This window comes from Phodopus roborovskii, unplaced genomic scaffold, assembly GCF_943737965.1.
Source record: "Phodopus roborovskii unplaced genomic scaffold, PHOROB, whole genome shotgun sequence".
Taxonomy (NCBI): domain Eukaryota; kingdom Metazoa; phylum Chordata; class Mammalia; order Rodentia; family Cricetidae; genus Phodopus; species Phodopus roborovskii.
In genome coordinates, this window is record NW_026126480.1 from 17,497,021 (window position 1) to 17,521,715 (window position 24,695).

The 24,695-nt window shown below is 41.9% G+C and overlaps 1 protein-coding gene across 1 annotated transcript in view; it reads left to right on the forward strand.

Annotated features, from left to right (window-relative positions):
- Positions 1-21,825, forward strand: part of Syt9 (synaptotagmin 9) — a 146,313-nt gene extending 124,488 nt beyond the window's left edge. Inside the window, exons 4-7 of the mRNA XM_051191992.1 lie at positions 9,661-9,781; positions 18,223-18,394; positions 20,408-20,537; positions 21,772-21,825. Of these exons, the coding sequence (XP_051047949.1) occupies positions 9,661-9,781; positions 18,223-18,394; positions 20,408-20,537; positions 21,772-21,825 (477 nt within the window). The remainder of the gene's footprint in view (positions 1-9,660; positions 9,782-18,222; positions 18,395-20,407; positions 20,538-21,771) is intronic.
- Positions 21,826-24,695: the final 2,870 nt, after the last annotated feature.

Genomic DNA, 24,695 nt, shown 5'->3' on the forward strand with positions numbered 1-24,695 from the left:
CGGGTGGACTGGGAGCAGGTAGGGATGGGAACAAGAAGGTTCAGGTGTGTGGGGAGGTAGAGTATTAGGAGAGATGACTGGAATTGGGGGGTTAGCAATGTAGACTTATTTTTAAGATAGGATCTCAACTGGGTGCGGTGGCACACACCTTTAATCCCAGCACTTGGGAGGCAAAGTCAGGCAGATCTCTGAGTTCAAGAGCAGCCTGGTCTACAGAATGAGTTCCAGAACGACTAGAATTACGTAGAGAAACACTGATTCAAAAAACAAAACAAAGCCAAATAACAAGAAAACAAAAAGACAGGATACCATGTAGCCCAGACATCAACTTGCTGTACAATTAAAGATAACCTTGATCCTTCTGTCTCTGTCTCCCAAATGCTAGAATTACAGATATGTACCGCCATGCCTATTTTTATGTGATACTGGGGATCAAACACGGGACTTTGTATATTCTGTGCAAGTACTCTACCAACTGAGTCATATTGTCAGCCCTATTAATTTCATATGATAATAGAAGTATGGGCAAGGAGTTGCCTGAGCAGACAGCACGGGCTTGGAAACATTCTGAATTTGGTGATACATAACACAAGTACTAGGCTGTCAGCGTCATGTTATTGGGATGGGAGCAGTTAATGGGGACATAAAGGGAATGGAAGATGCATAGTGCTTGGCTCCAACAGCAGATAATACCCCCCCAAAAAAAGGAAGGAAGGAAGGAGGAAGAGGAAGAGAAAGGGAAAGAAAGAACAACAGTCCTATGTCCTGTAATTGTCATTGGGCAAGATCTCATCTAAGGTAGAATAAAAATGGACTTTTATGTATGACTGTTCACACCACAAACATGCTGGTTTGACTCATTTTCCACCATGCTTCTCTCCAGGAGTCATCTTTACTGGAGCCCCATCTTCAGTATCCATAAACAGCATGAATTTTTTAGATGGAAAGTTCCAGAATGACAAAGGATGCTGAGGATGCAGGGTGAATTCAAAACCACTTTCAACTCATCTTAATGTTTTCTTCAAAAGCCAGTGAAACATGCTGTACCCAACTAAGCCAGCACACAATGCTCAATTCTGAGGATGCTCTGAGATTCCCACAGCCTTTAAATAAGAACAAATTTTCATCTAAAATTACTTTGTGACTTTTTTTTTTTTCTATTGAGATTGGAGGATCTGTTTAAAAAAGAAAAAATCCTCTGAGTAGTTACTGAACATTCAAATAAAATACTAGAGAAAGTGAAGGGGAGAGGGGGAAAAAAGAAGGTCCTGTACCCCAAATTCCTTTGCCAAGGGCACAAAGGTTTGGGACTCAGCTGCATATTGCCATCTCCTTTTATGCTCCTAGAAAGTGGATTCACATCATTAAGCAACAGACTTCATCTCCAGCTCTTCCCTCTAAAGACAGTGACACTCTACCTAACCATACTCCCTTAGTTGTGGTTCTGATAACACAACAGTCCTGGCCCAGAAATCTGATATGTCTCTTACTGTCTAGGCCAAGTGTTTCTGGGTTCTTGGCCTTTTATTTAAAGAATTGTCCCAAATGTGCACACAGATTGCAAAGTGGCAAGGAAACTTTACTTAAAAGCAAAACAATAATGCAGATGAAAAAGAAAGACGCACTGCTGATTGGGGCACCAGGCCGTGTAAGTGAGAATACTCAAGGGACCCCAGTTATTGCTTGTGTCTTCCTTTACAGAGCTCAAAAAAGGAGGTGTTAGATTGTGAAAGAGCTTCGTGTCATTGTTTCTGTTTTGATTGACAGGCTTGGATTACATAAGACTGCTCACTACAAATGCCCCTTGCTGTGACGCATGTGATTTTAATAATATGCATGTCCAATTATGCATAGGCATAATATGGCAAATGGGGTGTTCCTCATAGGTTTACTCAGAGGACACAGTTTGTCTTATTGAACATGCACCCAAAACTAATTCAGGCCAGATGGACCCATCTCCTTTCATTTCAGCGTATGCTGTAGGACATGTCTGAATCAAACAGGGTGTTATCAAGGAGTTGCTAAAGGGAATAACTTATTTCTATTGTTCAAAACAGATATACATGCAGGTGGGGCATGCCAAAAGGTTTCTTATGTGCATCGTTAAAAAAAGGAGCGTGCATAGCTAAACCAAGTAGACTGGTGTTGCTAAACTTGCCCCTATGTTTCTCTGCCTCATTACCTGTCCCCTTATGCCTGTGTCTGATCCATGGGATTACAGGGGATCAGAACAGCAAGAGAGAAAAGCCTTTCTGTTTGTTCAGCTGCTTTATTGACACTTGATTCTTCTCTAACACATTGAAACTTACTGAACAGACAGGGAAGCACACCGCTTTCAGAGACAGCCCATGGTCTGGGATAGGATAGAAGAGAATATACATCTCCTGTGGCTCTCACTTATGGATCCCAATTCTTGTTGTTGGAATCATTAAGAGGAAATCCAGCCCCTTTTCTCTGTGATAGAAATTCATATTCATGCCAACAAAAATGTTGTTCTTCCTGATTATTATTTTTCCCTTTTTGCTTATAGGCTCACCAGTTACTCACTCCTCCTCCTACGGTTTTCCCATTGTGGCTGGTCTTCTCACTGTGTACATTCCAGCTACTTCCATATCTCAGAAATCTAGATGCCCGGAATAGATTTTGTACTTCAATTAGGGGAGAAGGGCTGATATAATACCCTTCCTTTTCAAAGAATACCTCTGTTGGTATTTCCCTTTGAAGGGAAAGCCCTAGACACACAGGAGGGTCAGGCACCCTAATGTCTCCTCATGTCTCCAGATAGACAGCCCTTTCCTGAATCCACCCCATCTGACTCCCATATCTATTTGTATCATATCAAAATCTGCTTGTTCTTGACTATTGAAAAAATTGGAACTGGATAAGGCCCAGGTTATTAAAATATTCACTACCATTATTATATATGGTGATCACTTCAAATATGAATTCACCTTTACTATTATTTAGGCTAAATCATTTGCAAGGATTTCAAGAGAGAACTCACCATACTGTGACCACACAAACTTCCTGCTCTGAGTCTAGTAGCTTGATTATAAGAGGAAGAGACATTATTTTGATAGCAAATGTTTTGAATGAACCTCTTACTAAATGAGTTCTAGTATGGGGGGGGTGAATACATGTTCTTGAGTGCATGCAGGTATGCATGTTTGTGGTTTTCATGCTTGTGTAGCAAGCCTACTCAATGTTTTTTTGAAAGGTTTGGAAAGCACTCATCAGTAACAGCTCCTGATAACATACCTGACATGAGAACCATGTTTCATTTCTCAAGAAATTGGCTTAGTTTTTTATACTTGAGAATTTGGCTTCCCTTTGCCAGCTGAGACCCAGGACCGCTGCTCTATGGTGAAGCTCTGCTCTTTATTCCCAGTTGGTTGGCTTCAGTATGACAGAAAATATTTGCCTTTGGTACTGAGAAAAGCTATGTTCCTAGTAGGCCCTCTTATAGTAAGTTGTTGCCACCTCAGGATGTCACAGTAAATGCCTGCCAAATTCCAAACCAACCAAAACCATGTTTTCTTATAGGGATGGAAAGTGGCTCCATCAAGTTCCTCTTAGTGTTATTATAATCATTGGCCCCATCAGCCACTGCAACATAGGGAAGCAGCTGGCTTCAAGTGCACACAGGTGAGACAAGAGTTCTCTAGCCACCTCCCAGAAGCCTTTGAAGGGAAAGCCCTAGTCACACAGGAGGGTCTCCCTAATGTCTCCTCATGTCTCCAGATAGACAGGCCTTTCCTGAACCCACCCCATCTGACTCCTTGCCTATGAGCAGAATAGACTGAACCTGAGATTCAGCCATGCTGCAGTGCATATGCAAAATGACGTTGCCTTGCAGTAGGGTAGCACCATAGAGGGGAGAATTAGGACGATTCTAGGTATTTTGAAGGGAAAAATTACATGACTTGCAGATGTGGGAGTGTGAGAGGAGGAATACAGATACAGTGACAACTAGATTTTTAACTTTGAGCTCTTGGGAGGTTTTGCCACACTGAGATGGAAAAGGGCTGGATAGCAAGGCTGGGGGCAGGTAAAGGAAATGAGCTCCATTGTAAAGGATGGTTAAGATTGAGGTGCCTGTTAGACAACTTGCTAGGGATCTGAAGATGGCATACATGTTTTAATCTATAATGCAAGGAGGATACGAGGCTAGATGTCTAAATATTGGAGCTATTAAGTGCCATATGAAGACCAGATAAGATAGTACTGAGAATGTTGACCACAAAGAGCACTGTTAATTCCCTTGTCCATCCCTAGGGTCAAAGAAAATTCTTCTTTAAAGGGAACTAGACCTAGAATCCTTTGAGAAAACGTCATATGGGGGGAAGTGTGGGTTGATCCCAGCCTCCCCCATTACCCTCTGAGGCCTGCAGGTTCACGTTTGTCCCAGCAGCAGCTCAGAAAGTGTCATCCTCCAGGCACACTTCCAATGCAATTAATCATGTTAATACCTATAAATAAAGTGCAACCAACAGTTACTTTAACAGCGCATGCTAATTATCAGTAAGACTGTCACTGAAAAGGGACCTCTTCCGTGCTTTTGATTTTTTGCCCATTTTGCCATGTCTTGGGGTAGTATGAAGAATACCACTGGGGTGTCTGAGGAGATGGGATGAGTAGATCATTAACAGAGGCCATGTTACAAAAAGACCTGGTGTGGACCTTTGATGTAATTGTTATGGGTGAAGATCAAGGACAACTAGGAGGAATCTCACAACTAGGATTGCACTTGATGCTGTTTCTTACAAGGTTTTTATTTTTGAAAGGGGTGCTTTAAAAACAGGGTTTCTCAGTGAGTCAGTCACACTGAGGAAAATGATGCTGGGCGGAAGAATAGACAGGAGACCAGAAGTTCCACAGCTTTGTGGCTCATTGGCCTGGAGCTCAGCTACCTGGACAGCAAGCCTCAAGCATCTGCCTTGTCTCTGTTTCCCCAGTGCTGGGGTTAGAGTTGTGCCAGCACACCATGCTTTTCACGTGTGCTCTGATGATTAATCTCTGCTCCTCATGCTTGCAAGGCAAGGACTATACTGCCTGAACTATCACCACAGCTCTTATGTGTTATTTGACTTATAAGCATCAACCCCATAGATAGACAGACAGGCAGGCAGGCAGGCAGGCAGGCAGGCAGGCAGGCAGGCAGGCAGGCAGGCAAGGATTTTGGTTTTTCCAGACAGGGTTTCTCTGTATACCCCTAAAGACCATACTGGCCTTAATGCTGCCTCTGCCTCTGGAGTGCTAGCATTAAAGGCTTCACCACTACCACATGGCCCATGTTTAGATATTAATCTCTGAAAGGAGAACTCTGAGAAGACTTAACTAATAAATGACATTGCTTATCTAAGGTTAAGTGGACAGTCAAGGCTTTAACCGAGGTTCTATCTGCTACATTGTATGGCCAAGCTTCAGGGATTTTTAAATACAAAGATTTAGATCATTTATTTTTAAATCATTATTGACATAGTTTTGTTTAAATTTATCATATAATTTACTTTTTATTTCTATTAGATTATTCTCTCTGACCCTGTCCCCTCCCAATGTTTACCTGCCCTTTTTTGATTATGAAGTGTTTTCACACACCTGTATTATTTCATGTTTTTACTGTTTTAGCCACAAACTCCTTGTATTATTTTAGTTCTTTCTTTGGGGTTATGCATTACACATCCTTAACATATATAAGTCAACTTAAAGTGCAGTCATTCTACTTTTTCTATACATCATGAAAAAAACCACACAATTCAAGTTGTCTCTCTTCTAGTGAGTAACATCAGTAAAATGAGATTTCTTTTAAACTTTTAGTTATCAATCCTAGGGATGACTCTAGCAACCCACTTGGGTTATGTACCCATCCCTTGTCCCAACAAAGCACAGGGTAGTGAAATAATATTGTGGTTTGCATAGTTTCCAGCAGCACCCTCCTAGGATATCACAGAGTGGGATAGAATATAAAAGTGCACTAGCTAGCCAGAAAATACAACTAACATGGACTACTAAAGTTGGCAGTCCAAGAACTCACACACACTTCTGAGAGTTTCCCAGTGTACCTTGCTGACAGTGCTGAACTTAGCCCCTTCAAGCAGGAGCCAGTGAGGCATTTCTCTGCATGGCATTTCCCTTGCACTTGTGTCCTCAATATCAGTGATACTTCTGCATTCTGATTCTGTCTGGATGAAATAGAAGGCGGACATGCTATTATTTCTTTATATTTGATTCTACTCAGCATTCCAGAAAATTTACTAAGTACCTCCACACTCCTATACACACTGTTTTCTCAATGCTGGCACATTTTGGACTACATAACTGTGGCTTACCTGTGTAATGTTTTTGCAGTGTACCTGGATTCTGTCTGTCTGTCTATTAAATGTCAGTAACACATCCCAGGCCTGAAAGTGACAATCAGAAGTCACTCTAGATTATGTCAAATATCTTCTGAGGAGCAAATTCATTTTTGATTGGGAAATCTGATACAAGGACAAAGAGGTCCACAGGATATTGATCCCCAACCTATATCAGGTGATGATGAGAAAGCAACATTACCATCAGATGCCAGGGTATCCTGCTCCACTGCCTGGGAAGCTCATGGGTCCTCAAGGGATTAGGGCTCTGAGTTACTATTGCAGATGCATCCCCAAGACTCTAGGAGTCTTACAGCCAAAAAAGATATTCTAAGACTAAGAAAATGAGGGGATAGAAAGATAGCCCAATGGTTACCAGCACATGTGCTCTTAGAGAGGACCTACATTCAGTTACCAGCACCTACCTGGGACCTGTAATTCTAGTTCTAGGAGTCTGCTACTTTTCTTCTGATTTCTGTGGACACTAGACACATGGTGCTCATACATACAGTCAAAACACATGTGTAAAATTAAATAAATAAATTATAAAAAATAAAAGAATAAGTAAATGAATGAATGAGTGAATGAATGCCCTCATGATTGTTTATAGTGTTACTCTGTGGAAGAGTGGCTTTAGGCTGTGTATATAGGATATGTTATTGCTTTACTTAAGTCTTTCAACATTCAAGCTTTACTATCATTTTACTTTTTAATACTTACTTTAAATTTTCTGTGTTGTGCAAACATGTCAGTATGTACACATGAATGCAGGTGCCAGTAGCATCAGTTCCTCTGGAGCAGACGTCACAGGAGGTTGTGAGAGTATGCTCTCTTACCCATGATCACTCCAGCATCATTTTATTTTATTATTTTATAGATCAATACTTCTATAAATAAAATTTTAGAAAATGTTTACAGGATTTCTTTCATTCCTTTCCTCTTTCTTTCTTTCTTTCTTCCTTTCTTTCTTCACAGTCTCGTGTAGCCCAGTCTGCCTTTGAACTTTGATGTAGCCAAGGAAAACCTTGAACTTCTGATCCTCCTGCCTCTACTTCCCAAGTGCTGATAGTATGACACTGCCCCTGGTTTATTTGTTGCATGCTGGGCAAGTGCTACACCAACTGAGTCGCACCCTCCCCCCCACACACACACACACAATTTCTTTTTAAATCACTTAAGGGTCAAGAATGTTCTCTTTGGCCGTGCTTTGTTGACTCCTATGGGAGGCCTGCCCCTTTCTGGACACTGAGGAGGAATGCAAGTGGGGAGAGTATAAGGGAGATGGGGGAGGGAATGGGAGGAGAGGAGAGGAAACTGCAATTGGTATGTAAATAAATGAAGAAAATACAAAAGAATTTACTTTGATAATTATTTGTTTAACTTGTGTGTTTTTAAAGATACAATTATGGATTTTAGTCTTAGAATTTAGTTGTTTTATTTTTCCTTTAAATCATGAGTACACAGTCTCATTTCTATCCATAAATAGAAATATTTATGACTCATAGTAGGTGGGAAATACCATCACATACTTAGTACAGAGTAGTACAGAAGGAATCTGACACTTCACATTTAACTGTGTTCCTGGAGAGACAAAAGTAGAATGAATGTGTTTCACATTGCAGATCTTTCAGAGTGAGGTACATACACAGTGTGAGCTCCCAGAAAATGTATACTGAAAGAATTGACTATGGAGCCTTTATGGGCATGATTTTGGCCAATTCTAGAATTACTTTTTCAAATTAGGATTCTGTGGTTAAGATGGGGGTAGGAGAAGAAAGCAAGGTGCCATGGAAAGGGAGACTAGAAACCAAGGACACAGGAGTGGACTTGGTTATGACAAGCAAAGAGGAGGCTGGGCTCCTGCAGAAGAGAACACAGCAACAAGAAAGAACCTACTGTCTGTGAAACCTCACTCCTGTGTAATGCCTCCCAGCCTCTCCCCACAGGAAAAGGTCTGGCTACCCAGTCCCCTGAGGTCAAGGCTCTAGAAACCAGGACAACTTGGGCTGCAAGGTGGGGTGATTTATTTACATGAGCCAGGCGATGCTTGAAGACACAGACCTATCCATCTGCCTTAGCTACCAAACAGATCCTTTACCTCCTCCTCCTCCTGTGGAAGCAGTCAAGGCAGGAGGTTGGCAAGGTGACTTTCCAAAGCTGAATCTGTGCTTCTAAAAATAGAAGCATCATCCAAGAATCCAGAAGGGGAGGGGAGGCTGTGAGTGTTGAGGGCCAGAATCCGAGTCCCCAGAGCATTGTCAGTATGAAACCGTATTAATTAGACACGGGCACCCAGATTCATAACCTCAGGTGTCTCATAGAAATTGAAACTAAATGAGCTGGCTTTTTTTTCCCTCTTCCTAGTTACACTCTCCCAGGCTTTAAAAGGGAGAGGGAGCAGGGCAGAGATTCATTCTGACCTATTTGGATTGGCTGTGCATTGCCCAAGGAGATATCTTCCCCAGGATCCCAGTAGAGGCAATGGAGCTCCTTGAGATATACTCAAAATGGGATATGACTAAGTGGGACCTTGAGAAGCAGACATCAGAGCTCCCTAAAGTCTGGGTTCTGAACTTTTCTCCCTGCGTGGGTATTGTGCAAGACTAGGTTTGTGTCCCAGTGTGTCAAGTTATGTGGGAACATGAGGTCAGAGGCTGCCACTACCATATACATGCAGTATCCTTGTCCAAAGTTAATTAGGAGCTAGAAGATTCCATGATCTGATGGAACCACATGCTACTGATCTATAGAGGTGGTTTGCACTACTAGAATACATGTGGCAGTGTAAAGTGTGGGGGGACTGGGTTATGCCTGAGTGTGTGGGTAAAGTGTGGCTCATTTGACTGCTCTGTGTAGAGGGGCAAGAATATGGGCTCTGCTGGAAAGACCGCAGGAAGCTGAGCAGGTTGCAGGCAGAGTCTCTGAGCTCTGCTGGGGTGAACAGCCCTGCTAGGCTCCCCTTCGCATGACTTTGTGCTGAGAGCTGTCTGGATTGCAACAGCCATGTGAGTAGAGCAACAGGGAGGGACACTCTACTGCTGCATTCTGGACTCTGGGATATGTGTAAGATTGTACATGTGGGCTGGGTGTGTGGTGACTTCTTGTGGACAGCCTCTTCAGCTCTACCATATGAATTGTGCTTCCGTCAATATTGAGGTATCCAGTGCAGGGATGGAGTTTCTGTATGCCATTAGGACCTCATAAGCTGAAGAAGAGGAGCAGGGTGTCCTTTCTAACACCGCTCTCCTGCTGCCTGCACATGGGCTGAGGACACTTTCTAATGCTTCTGTCTGTGCTTTCTCAACAGGACAATGTGGATCTGGGAGAGCTTATGTTTTCACTCTGCTATCTTCCAACGGCTGGCAGGCTGACCATCACCATTATAAAAGCAAGGAATTTAAAGGCTATGGACATAACGGGGGCATCAGGTGGGACATTCTTAAGTTCCTCATCTGGTTCTCATTCAGCATATTATGACGTTCCTATCATAGCACCTTAGGTCTGGAACCAAATTGCCTAGATTTAGTCACATTCCTACCACCTCTAAGTTCTGTGTGACCTTCGATAAGTCATTAACTACTTCAGACTTCCAATTCCCATCTGTAAAGTAAGACTAAGATGAGTATCTGGCCCATTGAGTTGTTGTATGATGAAGTGAATAATATATGAATATGATGTGGTATATTAAGATACTAGATGATGTTAATTGAATCTTGAGCCTTTCTTTCCCATAATTAGTACTCCAACCACAGGTTGCATATCCTAACTAGTTAGGCCTTTCCTCAGACTTCACTATCTTGGGCTCATTGAAGACTGGAGACAATTTTTTTTTTTTTTTTTTTTTTTTTTTTTTTTACTTTTTACTGTTTTGAGACAGGGGTTTCTCTGTGTAGCTTTGTAGACCATACTGGCCTCAACCTCACAGAGATCTACATGCCTCTGTCTCCTGGGTTCTGGGATTAAAGGCATGCACCACTACCATCTGGCTGTCTAACTCCTTTTTTAAGAGTGAAGTATAGCTTATTTTTTTCCCAGTGAACCAAGCATATACCTTTCAATTGTAAACCCAGACACAGAATGTCTCAATATGCAGTGCATACATTTGAACCAGCTTGGCCAGGTGGTCACTAATGCACAGACCACTGCTACATAGGTAGATTGAACTCAAAGAACTTGAGATACAATGTATTCTTGTGTTGTTGCTGGTGTGTGTGTGTGTTCATATAAAGACCAGAGGTCAATCTCATATGTCACTCCCCAGGAGTCTTTCCCCACTAGCCAATCACTACTGTCCAGCTCAAAAGGGAATCCTGTATCTCTCTGCATAACCACATGCAGCCCTCACTTCTCACCCCTTCCAGAAGATACTTTAAGCCAGAGGAGCTGTACATCTTTTCTTGCTTAGAAACAGCTTTGAGTATAGAATATAAAATATATACATCTTGAAGTAAAGATCATCCTTGACTTATTATACATATTTTTATTATTTAAATTTGAAACAAGCTTGTTTTACATATCAGTCCAAGTTCCCACACCCTCTCATCCTACCCTGTTGCTCCCAACAACCCACATCCCAGCTGTTTCTTTGGGTTTCTCCAGCCCAGTCTTGACTCCTTTGCTTATCACTCCTCCCTCTCTGCAGCTGGATTTCAGGAGTTCAGCTCACTGTTTAGCTGTGGCTGTCTGTTTCTGCTTCCATCAGCTACTGGATGAAGGCTGTAGGATAGCATATAAGGTAGTCATCAATCTCATTAACGGAGAAGGGTGTTTAAGGTAGCCTCTCCATTATTGCTTAGATTGTTAGTTGGGGTCATTCTTGTAGATCTCTGGACATTTCCACAGTGTGAAATTTCTCTTTAAACCTATAATGGCTCCCTCTATTATGGTATGTCTTTTCTTGTTCTTTTCTATTTTTCCCCGACTCAAATTTTCCTGCTCCCTCATGTTCTCCTCTCCCCTCCCCTTCTCTCCATCTTTTTCTCCTAACTTCTCCCACTCCACCTGCTCCCAATTTCCTAAGGAGATCTTGTCCCTATCCCCTTCTGTGAGGGACCATGTATGTCTCTCTTGGGGTCCTCTTTGTTTCTTAGCTTCTCTGGCAGTGTGGATTGTAGACTGGTAATCCTTTGCTCTATGTCTAAAAACCATATATGAGTGAGTACATACCGGCTTATTGAGACTTAGTTACCTCACTCAGGATGGTTTCTTCTAGTTCCATCCATTTGCCTGCGAATTTCAAGGATCCATTGTTTGTTTTGTTGTTGTTGTTTGTTTGTTTGTTTTGTTTTTCTGCTGAGTAGTACTTCATTGTGTAAATATACCACATTTTCTCTAATCATTCTTCAGTTGAGGGGCATCTAGGTTGCTTGCAGGTTCTGGCTATTACAAATAATGCATCTGTGAACATAGTTGAACAAATGTCCTTGTTGTATTAATGTGCACCTTTTGGGTATGTGCCTAAAAGTGGAATTACTGGATCTTGAGGTAGACAGATTACCATTATCCTGTGGAACCGCCATATTGATTTCCAAAGTGACTGTACGAGTTTGCACTCCCACCAGCAGTGAAGGGGTGTGCCCCTTTCTCCACATCCTCTCCAGCATAAACTGGCGTTGGTGGAGTTTTTTTTTTTTTGTTTTGTTTTGTTTTTCTGTTTTTCTGTTTGTTTTTTTTTTTTAAGCCATTCTGACAGGAGTAAGATAGTATCTTAGAGTTGTTTTGATTTGAATTTCTCTGATGGCTAAGGATGTTAAGCACCTTAAGTTCTTTCAGCCCTTTTAGATTCTTCTATTGAGAATTCTCTATTTAGTTCTGTACCCACTTTTTAATTGGATTATTTGGTTTTTTGGTAACTAGCTTCTTGAGTTCTTTGTATATTTTAGAAATCAGCCTTCTGCCAGATGTAGGGTTGGTGAATATCTTTTCCCATTCTGTGAACTACCATTTTGTCTTGTTGACTGTATTCTTTGCCTTACAGAAACTTTTCAATTTCAGGAGGTCCCATTTATTAATTGTTGATCTAAGTGTCTGTGCTATTGGTATTATGTTCTGGAAGTGGTCTCATGTGCCAATTCATTCAAGGGTACCTCCCACTTTCTCTCCTGAGAGGTTCAGTGTGGCTGGATTTATGTTGCGGTCTTTGATCCATGTGGACTTAAGTTTTGTGCATGGCGATAGATAGGGATTATCTGCAGTCTTCTACATACCGTCATCCATTATGCCAGCAACATTTGTTGAAAATGCTTTCTTTTTTCCATTGTATAATTTTAGTTTCATTGTCAAAAAACAGGTGTTTGTAGGTGTGTGGATAATATCAGGGTTTTCAGTTTGATTGCATTGGTCTTCCTGGGGTTTTTTATTTGTTTGTTTGTTTGTTTGTTTTTTGCGCCAATACCAAGCTGTTTTTAGGGCTATAGCTCTGTAATAGACCTTGAAGTCAGGGATGGTGATACCTCCGGAAGTTATTTTATTCAATTTTTATTTCAACATTTATATTTTTATTTTCGTTTTATTTTTTCCTGATCCCTGAATACTTTTTCTCATTTAGGCTTGTTTGTTTTATATTTTAACCAGCTCAAGTAATTATTTAAGGGATGGTATTTTTGATTTCTTTCTTTGCTTACATATATGTGTGTGTGTGTGTGTGTGTGTGTGTGTGTGTGTGTGTGTATACATATAAAAATATCTTCCCCCCCAGAGAATTTTTCTTTTCTTTTTTATTTATTTATTTTATATAACCAAGTCCATTTAAATGAAAACAAACATTTATAGACAATATTTGGGAATATGGGTGTCGTTCTTTCCAAACTACTTCCTGCTGGTAAGGGGCGCTGTCATGGGGGATTCAAAGAAGATGCAGAAATCCTGGCTGTAGTCTGTAAGGCTGCTTTGTCCAGCTGTTTTGAATGTAGGATCACCTGGTACTCTGTTTCAGGCGGTCTGGCGTGATCAAACCACATTATTCTGGAAGGAATCCACAGCTTTTCATTTTCTATGGAAACAAAAATAGAAATCCTTTTCCCTAGTAACTTGTCCTTGAACTTAAATTTTGGAGTCAAAGCATTTTTTTATTTAATTTATTATTTTACATGTCAATCCCAGTTCCCTCTCCCTCCCATCCTCCTCCCTCCCTCCCTGTATCCCTCCCTCCCTCAATCTCTCCCTCCTTCCCTCCCTTTTACCCTCTCTGCCCTCTCACAAGCACTCTAACCACCCTCCCCTCCCCACCCCAATTCCATATGTAGGGGAATGCCATCCAGTTGGGGTCATGTAGATCTGACAGGTCAGTGAAGTAGGGACTAGGGCTTCTCTCCTGTCTATAGATTAAGGCAGTTATCCCTCCATGGTGGATGTGTTCGCAAAGTCCTTTTGAGCACCAGGGATACATCCTGGCTCCACTGTCTGAGGTCCCTTAGACTGCTCAGTCCTTCTGGCTGAGACCCATATTCAGGGGGGCCTGAGTCAGTCCCATGCAGGCATCCCAGCTATCAGTCTGGTGGCCCGTTAGCTCCTCCTTGTTCAGGTAAGCTGTCTGTATGTGTTTCTGCTGCCTGGTCTTGTCCTCTCCATCTGCATCTGGGTTCTAGTTCGACTCAGTGTTTATGTATGGGTGTTTGCTCCTGTTTCCAACAGATATTAGTTGAGGGCTCCATGGATAAGTTAGTTGTTGATCTCACTCTCCAGGAAGGGCATTTATGGTAGCCTTTCCACGGATGCTCAAATTGTTAGTTGGTGGCAGTCTTGTAGTTCTCTAGACCTTTCTTTATGTTCAGGTTTATCTTCAAACCAGTATTGGCTCCCTCTTTTATGTTCTCTCTCTCCCTCCCTCCCTCCCTCCCTCCCTCCCTCCCTCCCTCTCCCTCTCCCTCTCCCTCTCCCTCTCCCTCTCCCTCTCCCCTCTCTCCCTCTCCCTCTCCCTCTCCCTCTCCCTCTCCCTCTCCCTCTCCCTCTCCCTCTCCCTCTCCCTCTCCCTCTCCCTCTCCCTCTCTCTCTCTCTCTCTCTCTCTCTCTCTCTCTCTCTCTCCTGTCTTCTATTCCTAACCGGGCTCAATCTTCCTAGTGGCACATGTTTTCCTTTCCTCCCCCTCGTTTTCTCCTACTTCTCTCTCCATTCACTGCCCCCCCCACTTCCCCTGTGCTCTGGGGGACTTGTCCCTTCCCGGTTCTGTGAGGGACTTTATATCAATCTCTTAGAATACACCTTGTATCCTAGTTCCTCTGGTGGTGTGAATTATAGACTGGTGATCCTTTGCTCTAGGTCTAAAATCCATATATGAGTGAGTACATACTATGTTCCTCTTTTTCTGACTGGGTTACCTCATTCAGGATGGTTTGGAAGTTACTTTATTGTCCAGAGTTGTTTTGGTTATTGTGGTTCTTTGTTTTTCCATATAAAGCTGAGTATTGTTCTTTCAAGGTCAGTGAAGAATTGTGCTGGGATCTTGATGGGGATTGCTGTTTGCAGGATTGCCATTTTTACTATGTTGATCCTACCTATCCATGAACATGGGAGATCTTTCCATTTTCTGGTATCTTATTTAGTTTCTTTCTTTAAAGATTCGAAGTTCTTACTATATAGGTCTTTCACTTGTTTGGTTAGCATTATCCCAAGATATTTTATGTTGTTGTGGCTATTTTAAAAGGTGATGTTTCTCTGATTTCTTTCTCAGCCCCTTTAATTAATATATATATATATGTGTGTGTGTGTGTGTGTGTGTGTGTGTGAGAGAGAGAGAGAGAGAGAGAGAGAGAGAGAGAGAGAGAGAGAGAGGAGAGAGTAGGACTAGTGATTTTTTTTTTTTTAATCTAATCTTGTGTCCTGCCACTCTGATGAAGGTGTTTATCAGCTGTATTAGTTCCCTGGTAGAGTTTTTTGGGTCACTCATGTAAACTATCATATCATCTGCAAATAGTGACAGTTTGACTTTTTCCTTTCCAATTTGTATTTTATCTCCTTTTTTTTCTTATTGCTCTAGCTAGAACTTCAAGTACAATATTGAAGAGATATGGAGGGAGTGGACAGCCTTGTCATTTTCCTGATATTAGAGGCATTATGTTGCCTGTTGGTTTGCTTTATATTGTTTTTCTAATGTTTATTAGGTTCCTGTTATTCCTGATCTCTCCCATACCTTAATTATGAAGGGGTGTTGGATTTTGTCAAAGGCTTTTTCAGCATCTAGTGATATGGTCATGTGGTTTTTCTTGGTTTGTTTATATGGTGGGTTAAATTGATGGATTTTCGTATATTGAACCATCCCTGCATCTCCAGGATGAAGCCTAAGGGAGATGGTGGATAATTTCTCTGATATATTATTGGATTCTATTTGCCAGTATTTTATTGAGTATTTTTGCATCAATGTTCATGAGGGATATTGTATTACCTGTTCTTTGAATTTCTGGTAGAATTCTGCTTTGAATTCTGGGAGACTTTTGATGACTGCTTCTATTTCATTGGGCATTATAGGTCTATTTAAATTGCTTATCTGTTCTTGATTTAAGTTTGGTAAGTGATATCTATCCAGAAAATTGTCCATTTCCAATGAATTTTCAAATTTTATGGAGTACAGGTCTTCAAAGTATGACTTGAAGATTCTCTAGATTTCCTCAGTGTCTGATGTTATGTCTCCCTTTTCATTTCTGATCTTCTTAATTTGCTTGTTCTCTCTCTGCATTTTGGTTAGTTTGGATAAAGGTTTATCTATTTTGTTGATTTTTCTCAAAGAACCAACTCTTTGTTACATTGATTCTTTGCATTGCTGTCCTAGTTTCTACTTTATTGATTTCAGCCCTCAATTTGATTATTTCCTGGCATCTATTCCTCTCAGGTGAGTTTGCTTCTTTTTGTTCTAGTTGTGCTGTTCTCTAATGTAACTATCCTCCGTTTTCTTCATATGAGCACTTAGTGCAATGAACTTTCCTTGTAGCATTGCTTTCAAAGTGTCCCATAAGTTTGGGTATGTTGTGTCTTCATTCTTGTTGAATTCTAGGAAATCTTTAATTTCTTTCTTTATTTCTTCCTTGACCCTGGATATTTTGTGTTAAGGATTTGTTGAACTTAAGATTTTCTTTGGTCAATGAATCTATTTTTCCTAGTGTATATTCATCACCTGAAATTCTCTTTTCCATTTCTTGTATTCTATTGGTTATGCTTGCATCTGTAGTTCCTGATCATTTACCCAGCTTTTCTATTCCAGCATTCCTTCAGTTTGTCTTTTCTTTATTGTCTCTATTTCAGTTTTTAGGTCATGAACTGTTTGAGTTGTTTCCTTCATCTGTTTGGTTGTTTTTTCTTGGCTTTGCTTGCTGTCTTTAAGATATTTGTTGATTTCTTGCAATTTTAGGTTTGTTTTTTCTTCCATTACTTTAAAAGATTGTTTTTTCATTTCCTCTTTTAGGGTCTCTGTCATCTTCATGAAGTTGTTATTAGGGTTGTTCTCTTCTGCTTCATCTGTGTTGGCATGTTCATTTTGCTGATGTGGAGTCACTAGACTCTGGAGATGTCATATTGATCTTTCTGTTATTGACTGTGTTCTTATACTGTCCTCTACCCATCCCTTCTTCCAGTGCATACTAGTGGGGTCTCTCCCTCTCCTAGTGAGTATGAGACCAAGGTTCTTTTTCAGTAGGTGTAAGCAGATACAATACTCTGATGGCTCTCCTTGTCCCGTTGGTGGAGGTGGGACTAGGGCGCTGGCAGACTGTGGATGGTCTGGTCTGCTGGGACAGGTTACCCTGTGCACAGTTCCCAGTCCTCTGGAGGCTCTGAGAAGGGCACTGGAAGGTGGACTCTCTCCTTGGGTAGATGCAGGACTGGTAGGCCAGTCCACCTAGACGGTCTCCCCTGTGAGTGCACAGGCCTCAGGAGGCTCCCTTTGACTTTGATTTTTTAAGAGGTCTCTCATTGACACCTAAGCTCACTGTGACTGGACAGCAAACACCAGAGTTCCTCTTGTCTCCACTTCCCTTGCACTGGGATTACAAGTGCATGTTACCCAGAATGTCCAGATGTATTAATGGAAGATAGGATTTAACTCAAGTCTTATCCTTACTTGGCCAGGTTGTTACTAACTGATATTTACTTCAAGATGTTGATATATTCTATGTTTCACACTCCAGGCTGTTTCTAAGCAAGAAAAACAAAGCAACAGCAACAACAACAACAGGGTACAGCTCCTCTGGATTAAAGTACCTTCAGGAAGGGATGAGGAATGAGGATGAATGTGGTGAGATAGAGAGATACAGGACTGCCTTTTGAGCTGCATGGTAGTGAGGGGCTAGAGGGACCAGAAGTGCCCCCTTCAGAGCACAATCAGCCTGGTGACCTGTCCCTCTCTCATGGTTAAGCTGTGACAGTCCCCTGTCTTTTCTCTTGCTAATTAATGAACAGCTTCTCCCTTTGCAAACACTTCCAGGAGCTTCCAGTACTTAAGGCCATCCATCCACCTACAGACTGCCCATTCTCCAGAAATTCAGAGCACATAGAGCTAGAGGCATCCTTTCCTTATGGGCCTAGTCTCCATGGGTGGCCCAGAGTCGGGTGCTGAGCCCTGTCTCCCACTCCTGTGAAATGTCTATTTCTTTTCCTTTCATAGACGGGTCCTGAATTTTGGTTGGAATATTTTCTAATTTGGCAACAGATGTTTTCACTCTATTTTTAAATTTCATGAATTTTGAGGAGACAGTGTCCTGTGCTTTTTGTTGAATGAATAACTTAATTATTCTAAGCAGTCGCTGCCCACATCACATATCACATGAATTAAAGTCCTCAAACTCTAATCTCCAGACAGAGGAAGGATGTCTTCCTCCATTGGTCATACACCCCCAGCATCTGCATTTGTCCTCACAGTACCCTGTTCTCGTGCCTGTGCAGATCCCTACGTGAAAGTCTCACTAATGTGTGATGGCCGGCGACTGAAAAAAAGGAAAACATCCACCAAGAGGAACACGCTTAATCCCGTTTACAATGAAGCCATAGTCTTTGATGTCCCTCCTGAAAGCATCGACCAGATTCACCTGTCCATAGCTGTCATGGACTATGACCGGTGAGATGCCATGAGCGCTCTCTCTCTCTCTCTCTCTCTCTCTCTCTCTCTCTCTCTCTCTGATTTCTCTCTCTCTCTTGCTGATTTCTGGACAGGGTGGGCAGATTGAGGAGCAGCCATATGCTCATCTGACACACAGTGAACAAAGGGGAAGCACGTGGAAGACAAGCTGACAGGGAGTCACATCGCCCAAGCCATACTATAGAGTCCTCTCACTGCAGTACTTCTAATATCTTCATCTCTCCTTCCCCTTTTCTTATCTTTCTTCTCCTCCACCCTCCCACATCCTATGTCTTTCCATTCCCACTTCTGTACATTTCCTGGTATCTCTGTGTTTCAAACTATGGCCCCACTGGTCTTGTTTTCCATTGAGCAGCCTGACTCCTTTAGTGGAAAGCTTCTATCCAAAACACAGATGATTACTTTAGCTACGCCATGAATGTTTCTAAATATATAACTTCAATCTTTTTTCCTTCTTGCACTGTGTTTAATAAAGATCATTTCTATCCACTTAAGTCTGAAAGCAAACACAGAAATGTTCTCTTGAAAATGCTAGGATCAGTATAGATGACAGGGTACATTAAAATGTATAAGATGCTAGACTTTTTAATTAATACAGCACAGAGAAGATATTTATAGCCTGCATTGTAGCCAATTGTGTATTTAAAGGACAGATTTGAAAAACAGTCATTTTAATATGCAAAGGAAGTACCAACAGGGAATTATACATGTTAAACCAGTCATTAGACTGAAATGCAAAGTCTCTTTTTAATTAGAAACCTCCCACGTGGTCTGGGCACAATTATAAAAGAAAAAAAAAACAGTCTGGCTTCTAATATCTCTCAAATATTGTTTGCACCTAAAAAATTTTTTCTATCTTCCTCTGAAATGTTAGCACAGTGTTGCCAGTGACCTCAGTGCTTTTCCAATAGATCCCTACACAAAGCATGTCTTGTCTTCTGACACAGTTGCCCATGAGTGTAACAGCCAATCCTGGGCATAGACCTTGTCCTGTCTTCTCTGGACACACACAACACCATAGTGCCAGCTCCCAGGAGGGGATGCTGCCCACCGGCTGTGGAAGGCTAGACTAGCACTTCCAAAGCAATTGCCAAGGTTCCTACATCAACAAATCTGATTATATGATCTCTGCCTCAATTTAATTATCAGTAAACTCATGAATCTGGCCTGGAAAAATCCATGGCAGTATCCACAGGGTCTCTGCATGCATTTGATTTTAATGAGCAGAGACTTGAATCCCAAACACTCCATTCCCATCCCTTCTACTTCTCTCCACACAAACAGAATAGAAACCACTCATCTTTTCTGGGAGGAAAAAAGAACTCATCTCAAAGAGTCAACAAATGGGCCATATATTTATAATTATTTCAAAGAACTATTTATTATTGTTGTTGTTAAGGGAAAAGTTAAATGACACAAAGCAAGACCTACTCACAAAAAGTTTCAGGCTGTTAGCCCTAAGTTGAAGTAGCTGGGTGCCTTTCACAGTTGAGAACTCAAGTTGGCTCAAAGAACCAAAGCGGAGTTCAGAAAGAAAGATATGCAAAGGATGATGGGGGTGGTCTCTAATGAAGAATGGAACAAGAAGACAGTAGCTCTCCTCTCTGGGCTCCACCTGGCCATGCTTGGTTGCCTCTTGTGGAAATTTGAGTGGGTGTTAAATCACAAAATCCTTCCTTTCCATTCCTAAGGGCTTCCTTATATCTGGAAGCCGGGTTAGCCTCCAGAACCTAATGTGATACTATTAGCACACATAAGGGAGTTCTTTGGACAAAGGTTCTCAGGACCGAATGAACCCATGTCGGTGATAGAAAATTGGATACTGTACTGAACCCTAGGTCTTTCTACCTGTAGTTTTAAATGAGAGAATTATTTAAAAAAAAAAAAAAAGGTAGTCCACTACTTCTGAATCTCCTCCATTCATTTGAGTTGTTGCTTTTGCTTCTGCATACCAAAATTTTAAGAAAAAACTATTGTGGCCCATTTTCACAGTGTAGGTCACAATGAGGTCATTGGCGTGTGTCAAGTAGGCAACGAGGCTGAGCGGCTGGGCAGAGACCACTGGAGTGAGATGCTGTCATATCCTCGGAAGCCCATTGCACACTGGCACTCTCTGATGGAGGTAAGACCTATCACATGTTCCATTCTGTGGATTACATGCTATGCTGCTGAAATACAAAGCTGTTAACAGCATGAATGTGCCAGGCTCTTCTGACACCAGCACTGGCCCTAGTGACATTTTCCAGGACTATTGGGACTTGCGTAAAATCTGAGGTCCAGCATATTCTTTCCACCAGTGTAGGATGTTTGGATCAGAGGTCCTTGCTCATTTTTATTATCTTTTAAAGGGACCAGGATTCTCTGACTCCATGCTACAGCTTTGGGCTGGCACTCAGAGGGCATCTGAATGAGACAGAGAGGGAACTCTGAGTTTTAGGACTGCCTCTGGCCCTAGTGTGTGAGTCTTATGTTGGTTAGCATCAGGTTCATGTTTATTTAATAAAAATAACAAAGCAGAAAACAACTTGTGGAAAGGAAATGTCTCTCTTCTTTACATACAGCAGGTTCAAAAAGAGACAGTGTGGGGTATAGCACCATGGTCAACAGAAGCTTAGACTTCTCCCATCTTTCTCCTTAACTATTCTAGAAGTTAATGCAATGTGGCTGCCAAACTCAAACACATTATATCTTTTGTGCCACAAAAATGTGGAACAAGGCAAGAGTCAAAAGAACACACAGTGTTTCTTTCAGCTTCTCTTTGAGGTCTCCCAAGGTATTGCTTCTTGTGTGCGATTTTGTCAAGGGGCTTTGGACATGTCCAGTTTCAGAGGAAGGGTAATCAATATATTCTTTTTATTATGTGCCTAACTAAGAAGTAGGTTTTTATTTTCAAAGAATGTGTACTGGACATCATCCTGCTGCTTTCCTCATCCACTGCCTTCCCTGTAACCTCTCATTTGTTCTTCTGTTTCCCTTTGCTTATTGACTCATTTATTTGGGCATTCTCCCAAAGCTAATTTTGACTGAGCAGCATGTGTGAGGATCACATATGATGTAGACACATGAAACACCAGTGTAAGTGAGAGGCCACTTTCTTTTTTTAGCCCTTATAGACACTGCAACACAAAAGCCTTTTAAAAAGAAATTTATTTGTCCATTTACTTATCAGCGGTGTACATGCAAAGGCAAAAGTGTGGAGACCAGAGAGCAGTTTTTGGGAGTTGGTTTGCTCCTTCTACCAGGTGGGCCCTAGAAATGGTTTTCAGGTTGTCAGACTCGGAGCCACTCAGAGTCCCAAGAAAGGGAATGGAGTGTGAGTCATTAAACTGTGGTAGCCATAAGCTTTGTCCCCAAAGAATGAGCTACCAGATCATATAGAAGAGATGCTCATTGAGCTTGCAGAAGACTAGAGCTCCTGGGGTTGGGACACCAGAAAGCAAGTAGAGGTAATTGACCAGGGGCATGTGGGTTCCAGGCAGAGAACTTTCCTCTGTTCTCCTAGTTTAGTCAGCTTCTTCCCACATAGACACCCTGAGAGCAAAAGAGAGCACTGTCCAATGTGGGTACCTCTGCTCTTGTGGTGGAGGAAACATGCAGGCACATGGAGAGGAAGAGAGGCTCCATTCCAGGCCTGCAGACAAGGAGTTGCCTCCTTTGAGGGAATGGTGCTTAAAGGAGACTCCAAGCACAAAGGGTACTAGTTATATTCAGTGATAGATCTAGGATCCCCTAATTTACAGGCCCTGAGTGTGTCTCTGCTCCTGAGCTATAGAAGCTAATCCTCTCTTTTCTGGCATCAAAATTAATCCCTATGGGAGACATTAAGACCTGCAAGCCACTTGAGAAAGAGCCAGGGGAACTATGCCTCATTTCCTCAGCTTAGTAAATTGCCCATGGATGCCACTGGTGAGTGGCAATGAGACCCACTGTAATCTACCTCCTGTACCCTTAGAAGTCACTTCTGACTTCAATTCTCCTTTGTGGTCAGAAGTGTTAAAGCTCTGTGACAGGTACTCGGAAAGGAGAAAGGTACACAGGGGCCTTGAATTTTCTCCATGGCCTTGGCAGATTTACCCTTGAAGGGGTGTGGCATGCCAGGTGTGGGATAGGAGGTACCATGGAGGTATCTTCCACTTCAGAGGGATGAACATTATGCAACTTAGGTCCCTGGGAGGTGCTCCTTAAACCTTTAGCTCCCAGCTCTTTGCAAGTCTGTGTTTAACAGTTATGTAAGTGAGAAACATCTTGAGGGTTAAAGTAATGGAACTTGGGAATCATTTGTACAGTGGCTGGAATTACTTCAGCAAATACAATGGTAGTTTCTCAATGATTGCAGTGGAACTAAGGAAATGAAATGCCTATGTCCCTGATATGAAAAGCAAGTGAGTCTGCTCCTTCTCTGTAGCCTCTTGCCTGTCTTTGAAGTCATATCTTGAACTCTAGATCCATCTCCAGAGGGGGAATACTGCCTTCTCTTTTAAAAATAAACATGCAGCTGGCAAAATTAGGGCAATGGTACCAGATGAGATTAAAGCAGGTGGGAGGTGGACTGTGCTTTGTCAGCCACTGTATGGGAGGCGGTCGCAGGCGGGTCTGGGAAGGATGTGTGCTGGAGCGGGCTGGACCTAGATTCACACTGCTGTGCAGCCACGTGCTGCTTGATTGTTCTTCACCTTTGATTTTTCTCATCTTTAAAGTTGCCATAACTGCCTGTCTCTAAGGGTCATTGTAAAGATTAATGTTTTTAAGGGGTAGGAGGGTTGAGGTGGGTTTTCAGGTAGCCAAGGTTAGCCTTGAGCTTGTTATGCAGTCAAGGATGACCTTGAACTTTTAATCCCCTTGTACCACATAGGTACTTATACTGTAGGCAGACATTACAACAATTTACACAATGCTGGGGATTGAACCTAGGTATTTTAACTTCTGAGCAAGCACTGTCCACACTGAGCTATATCCCCAGCCCAGATCAAGTTAATCTGTGGGAATGCAGCTCCATGGCTGGCACCTAACTATGCTTAGTAAAGTTCTCTTTATTGTGTGTCATACATTCTGATGAGCTGCTGTCTTCATGGGACTTGGTAACATAAGGAATATTAACCATGACGTATTTCATAGTGGCAGCCAGGAGCCCCAGTGAGCATTATCCCAGGTTGAGAGTGTGGCTCACTCAATACTTGAATGGATATGGATGTACAGATTTTTTGTTTGTGTTTATGTTCAAGACATGGTTTCTATGTGTAGCCCTGGCTGTCCTGGAACTCACTCTGTAGATTAGGCTGGGCTTGAACCCAAAGATCCATCTGCCTCTGCTTCCCAAATGCTGGGATTAAAGATGTATGCCACCACCACCTGGCTTGGGTATAAAGATTTAAGTTCTACTTCCTTTCTCCAACACACCCTGATGTTGCCAAAGCAGAAAGTAGATGGAGTCTTCAGAACCAATGAGTTCAAAAATCCATTTCTCTCTCAGGGACTTGGCATGGCTTCTCTGCACGCCCCAAGGTCAGCCAACAACTCTCCCTTTACTCTTCATAATGTCATCATCCCAGAGCTATGTAAACTCCCCAGAGCAATTTTCCTGGGACTTGGAGGTAAGAATGTCCCTTCCCTGGCACTGCAGGAGTGACAGAGTGCTAAGGGCTCCCTTATCATAGCATCTTCATCTGTGCATATGAGATAATATAGTATTGATCTGATCACATCCTCACCCCTTTCTCACCCTCCTGACAGGTTGACCTGCATCCAGAGTTTCAGGAGATTAACAAGCAATAGTTCTTTGTCTTACATGGCTTCCCTATGAAGTGCTATATAATGTCTGGATTAAAATTTGGAATTATAAGAAACCAGATGCAGATGCCATTTGATAGAATTATGCTTATTTTTCTGAAATAATAAAGACAGATAACCCAATTAGAATATATAGTGAAATTTTTATATTGATTCATAGGATGTAATAATAGCCCCACTTATATTATTGCAATACATATATTTATATAATTATAATATAGATAAATAATCCTATACTAAGGTACTCAGTGTGTATTCATCTTCCTCTCCCAATGCTTAGCCTTTGTACAGACAAGTACATCAGACCAGAAAAGATTTATGCCAGCATGGTTGGTGATTAAGCTTGCTGTACCCTTTCCCCAGGGCAGTGCAATAGTGTATGACATCCTGTAATGACCAGAGTCCACCTTTGTCTGTGAAGAGAAGTTTCTGTCCCACCCAGTCCCAAATAAACACACAGAGGCTTATATTAATTATAAACTGCTTGACTGAT